We start from the raw sequence: 13,854 nt of genomic DNA, 5'->3' as shown, positions 1-13,854 counted from the left end.
AAAAACAAGGGCATTTCTAAGTGACCCCCACACTTTTTAACGGTAGTGTATATTCAATGTCTGCTTTTACATTTTTACCCATCAACCAATAGGTGCCCTTCTTTGCGAGGCATTGGAAAAATTCCCTGTTTTTTTATGATTGAATATGTGTTTGAAATACAGATATGGCTGTCATTAATAAATCATGTTAAACACTATTATTCCACACAGAGTGAGTCCATGAAACGTATTATGCAACTTGTTAACCAAATGTTTACTCTTCAACTTATTTAGACTTGCCATGACAAAGGGGTTGAATACTTATTGACTCAAGACTTTTCAGCTTTTCATTTTTAATTAATGTATAAAATAAACATAATTCGACTTTGGCATTATGGGGTATTGTGTGTAGGCCAGTAACAAAAATATCTACAATTACATTTGTTTAAATGTAGGCTGTAACACAGCAAAATGTGGAAAAGGTAAAGTAGTGAATATTGTATATAATGATGCTTGAACATATTGACAATTCTGTCTCTCTTTGTTTCTGTGTCTCTTTGTCTCTGTCTGTTTGTCTGTCCGTCTTCGTTCCACACAGCCCTGCCTCTCTCACAAACATCCCGCTCCCACCCAGACCCTGCTAGTAGAGGCCGGGCAGTGAGCCAGAACCCCACCATCAAGATCAGCCGGGCCACGCATGTGTCAGAGCAATGGAACGCCTCTCTGGAGAGGGAGATTACCAACGCCAACGAGCTCCGACACCTGGATGAATTCCTGGGGAATCAGGTCCAACCATATTCTGATTAATGTTACAGCTAAAAGCTAACTGAAATGAGAGTTGATCTCAGTCACACACCTCTTGTAGTTTTCAGGTGCATAGAGGAGAAATACACAGTTAATGTTCATAGTATGCTCCACAATATGTTTAAGGGGATAGTTTGGGGTTTTGGCAATGACGCCCTTTATCTTGTGTTAGTGCTAGCTTAGCTAAGATAGTTAGCGTTGGCTCATGAATCTACCCATAATCTCCTTCCTAATGGACACAGATATAGAAATGGTATCCACAAGTTCATCTGGCTCTGGGGAAGTAGATAAAGGGCTTCCAAAAATCCCAAACTATCCCTTTAAACTCCCACTCTCTCTCTCTCTGTAGGTGAATGACTTCCGCTCCAGAGGGAAGCCGTTGTCTGCCACAGAAAACATCTTCATCACAGCCACCATGCAGTTCAGAGAGACCATCAAGGGCATGTACTCTCTCCCGGTGAGTGGCGGACCGCAAGGCCTATAGATATGGAAGCTGCTTTATCAATTGAGTGACTCCCGTGTATGGATGATAATTGCTTTATTCCCCTCTCTCTTTCTCTCACCCATGGTGGACAGACACACCATATTGGCTACAAGGGTCTGATGCGTGGCTACCAGAAGAGGGTAATCAGCCTGGCAGGAGAGAAGCAGAAGGGAGAGGTACAGCTGGTGGTCAACCTGTTCCAGTCAGTCCTGGACGGCTTCATCAGGGGAGAGATCAAAAAGGAGGAGGCAGAACCAGCCAAGGTGAAGGATTACCCTGCATATTTGTCATAGGGCTATTATCGTAGTATCAAACTCCAAGCACCCTGGTTTATGCTGTAACACTTGGCACAAACAACACTTTCGTAGCGTGTTATGCCACGGAGCTGAGCAGACATTAAACAAACCGAGCTCTTCAAAGTTATCCTATTATTACCTAAATATCAACGTTGAAGCAATATTCTAACATCGGCTGATAAACTGTTAAGCGCTTACCTTCCCAAGGGCCATGGACCTCAATCTGAGAGGCAAGAAGGATGACCAAAACTTTTTTGAATCCCAAGATAATAATGCCACAGCTAGCAAGATGAGCATTATCCCTGATAACGCAGATGACAGTTCCACACTGTTCCTCTCAGTAGCCTCTTCTGAGACTTCAGGCATGCTTGCTACTCTCCTCCAGGAAATGGAAGATGGTAACGAAGGTCTTTCACTGAAAATGTACAATAAATAGGCTGAACTTTATTCTTCCATTGATAGCCTGAAATCCTCCCTGAATGATCTCCTTTTGAGAACGACTGAGGCTGAGTTTCGCATTAGCACAGCTGAAGATACCGTAACCCGACATGATCAAGTTATCAAACAGCTGCAGAAGGACAATGCCTATCTCATAAACATGGCGGACCTGATGGAGAACCAGAGCAGACGTAGCAATATCCATGTGGTGGGATTGAAGGAGGACAGCGAGGGCCGTGACCCTGTCTGTTTCTTCACTCAATGGATCCCTGATGTCCTGCGCATAACCAACTACACTAAGCTGCTGGAAATCGAATGCACCCACAGAGCCTTAACACCGAAAACCCACACCAGATGAGCCTCCACTGACCGTCCTGATCAGGTTCCTCCGTTTCCAGGACAAGGTGAAGATACTGCGACTCACAAGAGCCAAAGGGGACATCACCATCGATGGCAAGAGTGTCAGCCTCTTCCCGGATATGCGCCTGGATCTTGCCAGACGTTGTAAGCAGTTCAAATCAGTTGCCAAAGCCCTGAAGGACAAGAACATCACCGGCTATCTGTGGGATTTGACGCAGTTTATTGGGATTTTTCTTGTTTGTGCTCTCCTGGGACTGAACTGCTGATGTCTATTTGGAATTTGGATCTGTTTACAACGTGATTTGGTCGCTACAGTTGATTTGGACATTTTCAACTGAGTTATTTTTCCCGTGGTGAGTTCTATTACATTTACAGGGGATATATATATATTTTGGTTTTGACAATATCCACCGGGCGAAACAAATTAGTAGGCCTAGGCCCATTGCTTTTTCCCTCATTTATGTTTCTCTTCTCCTGAAAAGAGACTCAAGCAGCCCTTATTGTTGACAGTAAAATATTCCGCCATAAATGTCTATTCACAATGTTTGTTTTCAACGTAGAGCGCTCGTAGGTTTTAGTTGATGCCAAAGCTTAGCTAGTAAGAGCAAGATGGAAAGCAAGCTACATCGTCTCTCTACAAGTGTTTTCATGTTTGATTGTGGTTTTAGTCCGACAATCGGTGGGTTTTTCTTTTTTTTTAATGTTGTTTCCTTCCTAAAGAGACGCATAGGTCACTTCAGTGTTCACATCAAAGTTGAAACATTACCTGAATATTTACATGTGAGTAATTACCATCCGGTTATATATTATAAACTCAACCCATGCTTAATCCACTAAAATATGTCACATTCAACGTAAAAGATCTTAACAGCCCAGTTAAGAGGATCATTTCTTAAGGTATAGACTATTGAAGGTTGATGTTGTGTTCTTACAAGAAACACATTGTACAGCCAGTAAACACAAGAAATTAAACAGGGAATGGGTATTATACATTTTTGCGGCCTCGTTTTTGCGGCCTCAAGAGGAACTGCAATTTTGATAAGTAGACACATCCCCTTTTGTGTCAGCTCCATCAGGCAGGTTTGTTTTGGTGCAGGGGCATATTTATTCTGTCTGGGACCCTATTGAATATTTATGCTCCTAACTTCGATGACCATATGTTTATGTTCAAGCTCATTCATGAACTCAATTTACTAGACGTCTGGAGACCGATGCACCCACAGGATAGGAACTACTCTTTATTCACACCCCCCCCCACACACACACACACGCATAGATCACTTTTTGCTGTCAACCCAACTGTTTCATAGTGTTAGATACCGATTGTCTCACCAGATTGCTTTGTGACCATTCTCCTCTGGAATTAGCCATCTCCATTCCTACCAAGCATATATATATGGAGACTAAATTCTACACTCCTGAAGCAACCTGCATTCATCAAAGAGCAGATCAATGTTCTTACTTTGACAAATAAACCCTCTGGTTCTGACTTTCATTCTTTGGGACACATTAAAAGTCTGGGAAAGGCTCATTGACTGGACTAAAGGGTTGAAAAGAAAACACTGCCTAACTGAATGACCTTAAATCTGAAATCTTTGAGCTAGAGAAAACCTACCAAAGGTGCCAGACTAAAGACCTATACAGGCTTTTGGTAAATAAATAACTGAAATATAATGCTCTGAACACGTATCAAGCTGAGAGGGGCATTACTAAATCAAAACAGCGTTACTATGAACTTGGAGAGAGAGCACAGTGTTGGCATGGCAACTGAAAGCAGAGGAAAGTAAGAGGACAATTAATGCTATAGAAACTCTTACTAATGAGATCTTTTGACCCTACTGAAATTAATGATACTTTTAAGAAATACTACAAGGTCCCCTATACTTCCCAATCAAGCGATGTTCTATCAGAGATCGACATTTCTCTCCTTGCTCAACCTCCCTTGCCTGTCAGAGGAAGACAGAGCGCACCTGAGTGAACAGTTCTCAGTCCCTGAATTGTTGGTGGACATTATCTTTACCTTCTAATAAATCTCCTGGCTTCCCTCCAGAGTTCTATAAAGAACTCAAGTGGCTGTTGGTCCCCTACCTTATGGAGGTACTTTAAAAAGCCGGGGAGGACAACTGCTTTCCAGAGTCTTTCACTCAAACTGTGATTACAGTAATTCACAAGGAAGGAGAATCCCCGCTAAAGTGTGCCTCCTATCGACCAATCTCTCTCCTTAAAACAGATTGTAAACTGGTCACCAAGATGCTATCTAAGAGACTGGAGTCATGCCTCCCCCTGTTGGTCAATCCAGATCTTACTGGATCCATAATTAACAGATTGTCCTCCAATAATCTCAGAAGGTTCTTTTGATATAATTCACCTTAACAAAAAAATAAATACCTAGTGTCGCAGTCTCCCTCGTCGGCAAAAAGGTATTTTAATAGGGTCGAATTACCATATCTCTTCGCGTTTTGGAAAAGTTCAGTTTAGGCACCGTGTTTGTAACCTTGATAAAATCACTCAACAAATCTCCTAAAACTAGTATTGCTACGAATGGGATTACTTCCTCTTTCCTTCTCTTTAGGGGGAACAGATATAGTTGCCCTTTTAGCCCCCACCTCTTCGCCCTTGTCATCGAACTGTTGGCGGAAGTATTAGAACGGGCCCTGACATACATGGCTTTGAGATGGGCCCCCATACCCATAAGTTATCACTCTTTGAGGACGACCTGATCTTATTTCTAACAAACCCAGAACATCCCCTCTCACTTATAGAACCTATTACTGTATTTTAGTTCTTTCTCTGGATATAAGGTCAATTTTGATTAAAATCTTACTGTTGTCTGTCTTTGACCATCATACCATTAAGCATCGGTTGCCTTTTAGACGGTCGCCTATGGGCTTCACATAGTTGGGTAGAATGGTGGATGGTAACCTGAAGAACCTCTAAATGCAATCTGGCTGGCTTGTTGCAAAAGGTGGAGGGTGACCTGTGTAAATGGATGGACTTGCCTCTCACTCTACTGGGTAGAATTAAAATGAATACCCTGCCCAGAATTCTATATCTGTTTCAATCTCTCCCCATCCCTGTATCCGCAGCATTCTTTTCCTCTCTCGACAAGCTGACCAGACAGTTTGTGGCACAGCAAAACTCCTAGGGTTAGCCTGGACAAACTGACCCTTGATTACAGTCAAGGGGGCTTAAACCTCCCTAATTTCAGAATATATTACCTGGCTGGTTGAAAATTGCTTGATTGGGAACCATGTTCAAAGGTTTTTCAAGAATAGTAACTTTGGACCATGGTCTGATAAGGTAATCACTCTTCTAGAACATTGTTATGACCTCTAGTTACCTACAACTATGACATTTTATTAGGGTGAATCTCAAGGGCCAATGGAACCTACTTAAGATGTCACCTATTGAACAACTTTGCCATGCAGACCAACCACTGTTCAAGACCATTTCTTGTGTTTACAATGCTCTTATGTCATGACTACCACTGCCTGAGCTAGATAAACCCTGACTTAGATGGGTAAAAGATCCTGGTATTCGTCTTGATGAGGGACTATGGAGTGACCTATACAGGGATGGTGTTACATCCACATTGAACTCCAGATATAGACTGATCCAGTTTAATTTCCTCCATCAGCTCTATATCACCCCATCTACATTGCACAAGTTCAACCCTGGTATCTCCCCCCCTATGTTCAAAACTACACGGTTTCTGGCATATCTTCAATTTAGGGGGCTGCATTCCCTTTAGACCCGGAGGTCTGTCTACTGGTTAACTTCACTAATTCCAATCTTAGGCAAAGTCACACTAATAATGCTAACAGAAATGGTGCAAGCAATTGGCAAAAAAATGTATTGCCTTGAAATGGAAATCAGATGGCCACATTGCAACTGGCAGGCGGGTATCTGAAGTTAATAGTTGTATGCCACTGGAGAAAAGGACATACTGCTTGAGGAATAAGTCAGACAATTTATAGAATTTGGCAACCCTTTATTGATTATATGGAGAATGTCCACTCACATAACATTGATTGCATCTCTGTATAATCCTCATGTAATGTTTCACACTTAATGTATAAAATGTACTGTAGCCTACAGGTCCAATGTCTCATATTTAGTTTTGTTTTTCTATTGCATTTACATTTGTCTGTTGTCTTCTAAGTTTGTCATTTTGTTATATTGTTGTCTGTCTTCTCATTTTTGTTCTTATTTGTAAAATGCAAAAAATAAAATATCATTGTTTTTTTAACACTGATTTTTGGTACTGAATACATGGATATTGATTATTGTCCGTCTTTATGGATTCAATAAATTAAATATTGATGGTTTTGTCTGTATTTCAGCCTGCCAAAGTGCGGAAGAAGAGGCGGAAAAAATACAAGAACGTAAGTACAAACTAAGGGCCGATCCTTACACCTGTCCACTCTTTGTTCTCTATAGAAATATATGTATTTTATGAAATGATTGGACACATTGATACATGTACACAATGTATGATTGTTTAGATGGAGAACCCCCTGGACCATGTGTTCAGCACGTACCAGGTTAACATCATGCAGTCGTGTGACCAGTGCAACTCCTATATCGGGGGTATGGAGAAAGTCTACATGTGCAGCTGTGAGTACCACACAGACAAACACACACACACACACACATTCTGACAACTCTCACAATCTAGTAACAACTAATATATGTGTATCCATATATATATTTTTTTAAATGCACCTTTATTTAACCAGGTAGGCCAGTTAAGAACAAGTTCTCATTTACAACTGTGATCTGGCCAAGATAAAGCAAAGCAGTGCGACAAAAACAACAGAGTTACACATAACAAACGTACATTAAATATCACAAAAGAAAAATATATGCACAGTGTGTGCAAATGTAGAAGAGTAGGGAGGTAAGGCAATAAATAGGCCATAGAGACTAAATAATTACAATTTAGCATTAACACTGGAGTGATAGATGTGCAGATGATGTGCAAATAACAAGGATAACAGTCTCCAATGATTGATGTGAATGCTGATCATGCTTTAAACATACGTAACGTGAAACATTATAACATTATATTCTGGGTCGTCAAGGATACAAATGTTAATAGCCTCCCATTCTGGTTTTATTCTTCCAGATTGTAAGATGGTGTGCCACAAGAAGTGCCTCTGCAAAATTGTCACAGACTGCTGCACGTTTTGTGCCAAAAAGGTGGGCATTGACCTCACATATTTGTAAATGACATTGACATACTTCCATGGTTTAGGTGTGCAAATCTTAAATCTGTATTGGTCCCTAGGTTACTATTGACTAACATATCTGACTGTTGGTGTCTATCTGTGTGCAGAGTGACAAGGAGTCGGGAGGCCTGCACTTTGGGGTGCGCTTGTGTCACCTGACCAGTGAGGACAACCCCATTCCCATAGTGCTGGAGATGATGCTGGAGCATGTCGAGATGAACGGCCTGTTAACGGAGGGAATCTACCGCAAATCAGGCTCCGCCAACCGCATGAAGGAGCTCCACCAGCTAATGGAGACTGGTGAGGGCCAGCCCATAATATTATAAACAGTAAACCAGAGAGCTGCTAAGATCTTGATGGGTAACAGTTCATTTGAGGGGTGTACGGAAGACTTAACATTAAGCACCTACACAAGCACAAGAGTAGTTGTATTTTTCAAGTTTCATCGTGCCCATGTAGATCTTATTTATGACATAAGTATACCTCTTCATGTTCCCATTCCATGACCTGTCTAATGGTTGATGTTGTGTTGTGTGCCAGACCCCCACGCAGTGTGCCTGGAGAACTACCCCATCCACACAGTGACAGGGCTGATCAAACAGTGGCTGAGAAAGCTGCCTGACCCCCTCATGACCTTCACTCATTACAATGACTTCCTTCGGGCCGTGGGTGAGTCCTGTTATAGCTCTGCCTCACTCTTCTGCATGATCAAGGGAGAGATGGCTACTCTTGTTCATTTTGGATTGTGTTATATAATATACGTCCACAAGGGGGAGTCCCTATATCAGCCCAGGTGGGTTATCTTCTCCTTGGTATGTTCTACTAATCTACAGGTAAATGCTTGAGTAAATGAGGGATACAAAGTATATTGAAATCAGGTGTGGTTCCTGAGTTAATTAAGCTATTAAAACATCCCATCATGCTTAAGGTCCAGCTGCCCATTTTTCTGGCTACCAAGGCTAGAGATCTCTGACTTTGAAAGAGGGGTCTCAAAGTAAGTTTAAAGGGTGTGTGTGTGTCTGTCACCAGATCTCAACCCAATTAAACACTTATGGGAGCGGCACCTGAGACAGCGTTTTCCGCCACTCTTGACAAAATGACAAATTATGGAATTTCTCGTGGAAGAATGGTGTCGCATTACAGTTCCAGACACTTGTAGAATCTATGCCAAGGCGCATTAAAGCAGTTCTGGCGGCTTGTGGTGGCTCAACGCCGTATTAAGACACTTTTATGTTGGTGTTTCCTTTATTTGGTCAGTTACCTGTATTCCACTGTATGTTGAAATGTGTAATATTGTCGACTGTCATCAATCCCTACATTGTGGCGTTGTTGTTGATCCTAATTGTGTTTTCCTCATCTCTCTAGAACTTCCTGAAAAGCAAGAGCAGCTACATGCCATCTACAAAGTGTTGGAACAGCTCCCCACCGCATGCTTCAACACCTTGGAAAGACTTTTCTTCCATCTAGTCAAGTACATACTCTTCATGGCTGGGGCAATATTTTGTATTTTTTTTATTTCACCTTTATTTAACCAGGTAGGCTAGTTGAGAACAAGTTCTCATTTGCAACTGCGACCTGGCCAAGATAAAGCATAGCAGTGTGAACAGACAACACAGAGTTACACATGGAGTAAACAATTAACAAGTCAATAACACAGTAGAAAAAGGAAAAAAAAGGGGAGTCTATATACATTGTGTGCAAAAGGCATGAGGAGGTAGGCAAATAATTACAATTTTGCAGATTAATAACACTGGAGTGATAAATGATCAGATGGTCATGTACAGGTAGAGATATTGGTGTGCAAAAGAGCAGAAAAGTAAATAAATAAAAACAGTATGGGGATGAGGTAGGTAAAAATGGGTGGGCTATTTACAGATAGACTATGTACAGCTGCAGCGATCGGTTAACTGCTCAGATAGCTGATGTTTGAAGTTGGTGAGGGAGATAAAAGTCTCCAACTTCAGCGATTTTTGCAATTCGTTCCAGTCACAGGCAGCAGAGTACTGGAACGAAAGGCGGCCAAATAAGGTGTTGGCTTTAGGGATGATCAGTGAGATACACCTGCTGGAGCGCGTGCTATATTGCAGTGTGTATTGCTATATATAATATTCAACGAGTAATATTTTTCTCTCTTCCAGAGTGTCTAAAGATGAGTCTCACAACCGCATGTCTCCCAACTCCCTGGCCATCGTGTTTGCCCCCTGCATCCTCCGCTGCCCAGATAGCGCCGACCCACTCATGAGCATGAAGGACGTGGCCAAGACCACCACGTAAGTATCTCTCTGATCACTGCATAGACAGAAACCACTGTTACTTTGTGTATAAAACGTTGTTTTATTTTTATCAATTCAGTTGAAATCAATTTAAATTTAAAAAATCCCACAATAAGAATAGTCCACTTAGAATGGATTTTTTTTATCTCAACCCTAGTCTTTGCTGTTATTAAGTGAATATTTTGTTCAGGCAACTAGGTACGACCCCCACTGTACAGAAACCAATGCAGTGCCTTTACCACAATAGAGATTCTAACTAGCAGGTAATGTCTCTGTGTCCCAGGTGTGTGGAGATATTGATCAACGAGCAAATCAGACGCTACAATGAGAAGTTGGAGGAGATCGAACAGCTGGAGCACGCTGAGGCTCTGGCCGTCAACCAGCTCAAACTCAAGAGACAGAACACGGTGAGGACTATTCTACATGGTCTGGTCTGTCTGGACACTACCAATGGTTGGGGCCAATTCAGGAAACAAACTGACATTTCTATTCCAATTTTCCTCAATGCTTCTCTGTCGCTTTCTGAATTGACATGGAATTGATCCCATAGACTCAGTAGACAGACCGACTGTAGTCACCAACTGTATTTACTACATACTGTAGGGCAGGGCAGTACTACGACACTCCTAGTGTATTGTCCAATATCCACCATAGCTTACTGCTCATTGTTTTGTGGTTCTCCTTTTTTTCTTCAGCTGCACTGGCATTTGCCCCTCAGGGTTTCTGCTCCTTACAAAGGAGTGGTGGTACGTATCCACGTTGCTCTGATCCTCCTGGTAGCTAGATGCGGTTTGTCTTAACCAACCGTCTGTGCATGACTTGTAGTAGTCGATGACCCGCCACCCATCCCTCTCTCCTCTTCATACTAATTGGTGGAATACAGTGGTATACAGTGCTGCAGTGGTCTCCCAACTATGTTTCTGGAGAGCAACTGGGCAGGCTTTTGTTATAGCCCAGCAGTTACACACCTGGATCCAGGTGACGACAAAGATCAGTTGATTCTGTGCTAGGTGTGCTGTCAGTGGTAGGTGTGCTGTCAGTGCTAGGTGTGCTGTCAGTGCTAGGTGTGCTGTCAGTGCTAGGTGTGCTGTCAGTGCTAGGTGTGCTGTCAGTGCTAGGTGTGCTGTCAGTGCTAGGTGCTGTCAGTGCTAGGTGTGCTGTCAGTGCTAGGTGTGCTGTCAGTGCTAGGTGTGCTGTCAGTGCTAGGTGTGCTGTCAGTGCTAGGTGTGCTGTCAGTGCTAGGTGTGCTGTCAGTGCTAGGTGTGCTGTCAGTGCTAGGTGTGCTGTCAGTGCTAGGTGTGCTGTCAGTGCTAGGTGTGCTGTCAGTGCTAGGTGTGCTGTCAGTGCTAGGTGTGCTGTCACTGCTAGGTGTGCTGTCACTGCTAGGTGTGCTGTCAGTGCTAGGTGTGCTGTCAGTGCTGGGTGTGCTGTCACTGCTGGGTGTGCTGTCACTGCTAGGTGTGCTGTCAGTGCTAGGTGTGCTGTCAGTACCGCTAGAACAAAGGCCTGCATACCTACTACTAGTACCTTTAATAGTCTAGATGTTAGACCCCTGTTATACTGCATGTTGGTTTCAGCCCTCAGGATCTGTGATGTGAAGGTTCTTCAGAGTGACGGTGTGGGTTGATGTTGGTCTTTTCTACATGTGACTTGTTTGTGGTTTGACTAGTATTTGGTGACATTAATTCTTGATCATAACCCGCTTGTGCTGTATGGAACACATATGATTCCCCACTGTACAACCTCAGGATTGGATGGATGGTTTGTGGATTCTCCCTGTTAACCGGAACCAAGCCTTATAATTGACATGGGAATGAGTTGTCTTCTTGATGATGTATTTTACTCCTGGAGTAAAATAACCATTGCTTTGATTTGCAGACTCAAGCTTCATTCAATAGTAAAATCGTTATAAGAACCCTCACTCCAGAAACTGACATGTTCCTACATGTTGTGTGGTTGAATAACAGTTTCATAGTGTGTTTATCCCTACTCATCATGACAAAACCGCATGCTTTCCTCTAGTTACCATAGCTCACTGGAATGACACAGGCATGATATTAATAAACACGATGCATGATGATGTTATACAGGCACCCCCACCCCATCCTCTAAACCAGTGTGGTATGGACTTGCTACTCATTGAGGTTCCATGAGTAACTGTGTGCTTGTGTTCTCTCTCCTAGGTGCATGAGAAGAAGTGCTCTAACTTGACGGTGGTCCCTGAGAACGATGAGCCACTGGACTCTGACACGGAGGCTGAGAAAAACCTGATGGAGCGCATCAAGTCTATAAAACAAGAGAAGTAAGAACTGAACAGAGCCCCTGATTCACCACTAAATTCAGCAGATACACTACATGGTCAAAAGTATGTGGGAACCCCATTCATTTGAAGGGATTCAGCTTTTTCATCCACACCCGTTGCTGACAGGTTTATAAAATCGAGCACACAGCTATGCAATCTCCATAGACAAACATTGGCAGTAGAATGGCCCGTACTGAAGAGCTCAGTCACTTTCAATGTGGCACTGTCATAGGATGCCACATTTCCAACAAGTCAGTTCGGCAAATTTCTGCCCTGCTAGAGCTGCCTCGGTCAACTGTAAGTACTGTTATTGTAATGTGGGAATGTCTAGGAGCAAAAACGTCTCAACCGTGAAGTGGTTGGCCACACAAGCTCACAGAACGGGACCGCCAAATGCTGAAGCGCGTACCGTGTAAAAATCATCTTTCCTCGGTTGCAACACTCACTACTTAATTCCAAAATGCCTCTAGAAGCATCATCAGCACAATAACTATTCGTCGGGATTCCATGTCCTAAGATCACCATGCGCAATGCCAAGAGTTGGCAAGAGTTGTGTAAAGATGGCCGTCATTAGAATCTGGAGTAGTGGAAACGCCTTCTCTGGATACGCTTGTATCACACTCTGGCCGTCAGATGGCCAGATCGGACAGATCTGGGTTTGGCGGATGTCATGAGAACACTACCTGCCCGAATGCATAGTGTAAAGTTTGGTGGAGGATAAATAATGGTCTAGGGCTGTTTTTCATGACTCGTGCTGGGCCCCTTAGTTCCAGTGAAGGGATATCTTAATGCTGCAGCATACAATGAGGGGCGAGTCTAGACTGTGGAAATCCACCACTAAGGACTCAAACTAAATAAAGCCATCTTTATTATTACGGCTGTAGAGGTTCACAAACTCAATACAAACTTGATAAAAACTCTGAAGGGGAGGTTCCCTTTCAGTCCTTTTATACTGCTACACTAACAAGTTATAAGTATGGTTGGTATCTGTATTTGACTGATTTATTCCACTTCTCTTGTCCCAAGATAATGTTCTGGGCGTACTGCTAATTTGCTTATGAGTGATAGTGTGGTTTCCTCCTTTGTGCAATCATCCAGTCACTGGCATGAACCCAACCAAGACAGGTTATTATAAAATCAGCATTGTGCTAATCTTACGATTATATACAAACAAGAACATTTCCATCACAGCCCTTTCTGTTTCAGCATGACAATGCCCCATGCACAAAAGTGAGGACCATACAGAAATGGTTTGTCGAGATTGGTGTGGAAGAACTTGACTGGTCTGCAGAGAGCCATGACCTCAACCACATTGAACACCTTTGGGATGAATTGGCACGCCTACTGCGAGCCAGGCCTGCCCAACATCAGTGCCCGACCTCACTAATGCTCTTGGCTGAATGAAAGCAAGTCCCCGCAGCAATGTTCCAACATCTAGTGATAGCCATGAAGTGCTTTGAAAGGCTGGTCATGGCTCACATTAACAATCATCCCGGAAACCCTAGACCCACTCCAATTCGCATACTGCCCCAACAAAAGGAACACCTATGTGAGAATGCTATTTATTGACTACAGCTCAGCGTTGAGAGCACCAGCTGTTCTGGACGACCGTGTGATCACGCGCTCCGTAGCCAATGTGAGTAAGAACTTTAAACAGGTCCACATTCACAAGGCCAGGCGGATTACC

At 42.9% G+C, this 13,854-nt stretch overlaps 1 protein-coding gene across 6 annotated transcripts in view; it reads left to right on the top strand.

The window, feature by feature from the left end:
* LOC112252175 (unconventional myosin-IXb) overlaps positions 1-13,854 on the top strand; it is a 119,042-nt gene that overhangs the window by 93,734 nt on the left and 11,454 nt on the right. For 4 of the 6 annotated variants that reach the window (XM_024423182.2, XM_024423180.2, XM_042323044.1 and 1 more), the window contains 13 exons: positions 578-765; positions 1,133-1,240; positions 1,360-1,530; positions 6,705-6,746; positions 6,867-6,978; positions 7,490-7,563; positions 7,700-7,892; positions 8,133-8,261; positions 8,958-9,063; positions 9,731-9,862; positions 10,149-10,272; positions 10,561-10,611; positions 12,049-12,167. In XM_024423182.2, coding sequence (XP_024278950.1) covers positions 578-765; positions 1,133-1,240; positions 1,360-1,530; positions 6,705-6,746; positions 6,867-6,978; positions 7,490-7,563; positions 7,700-7,892; positions 8,133-8,261; positions 8,958-9,063; positions 9,731-9,862; positions 10,149-10,272; positions 10,561-10,611; positions 12,049-12,167 — 1,549 coding nt within the window. The remainder of the gene's footprint in view (positions 1-577; positions 766-1,132; positions 1,241-1,359; positions 1,531-6,704; positions 6,747-6,866; positions 6,979-7,489; positions 7,564-7,699; positions 7,893-8,132; positions 8,262-8,957; positions 9,064-9,730; positions 9,863-10,148; positions 10,273-10,560; positions 10,612-12,048; positions 12,168-13,854) is intronic. The other 2 variants (XM_024423181.2, XM_024423185.2) reach the window with 1 other exon arrangement.

This window comes from Oncorhynchus tshawytscha, linkage group LG06 (genome assembly GCF_018296145.1).
Source record: "Oncorhynchus tshawytscha isolate Ot180627B linkage group LG06, Otsh_v2.0, whole genome shotgun sequence".
In the NCBI taxonomy this organism is placed as follows: Eukaryota; Metazoa; Chordata; class Actinopteri; order Salmoniformes; family Salmonidae; genus Oncorhynchus; species Oncorhynchus tshawytscha.
This window is presented reverse-complemented; position numbering and strand designations above follow the sequence as displayed.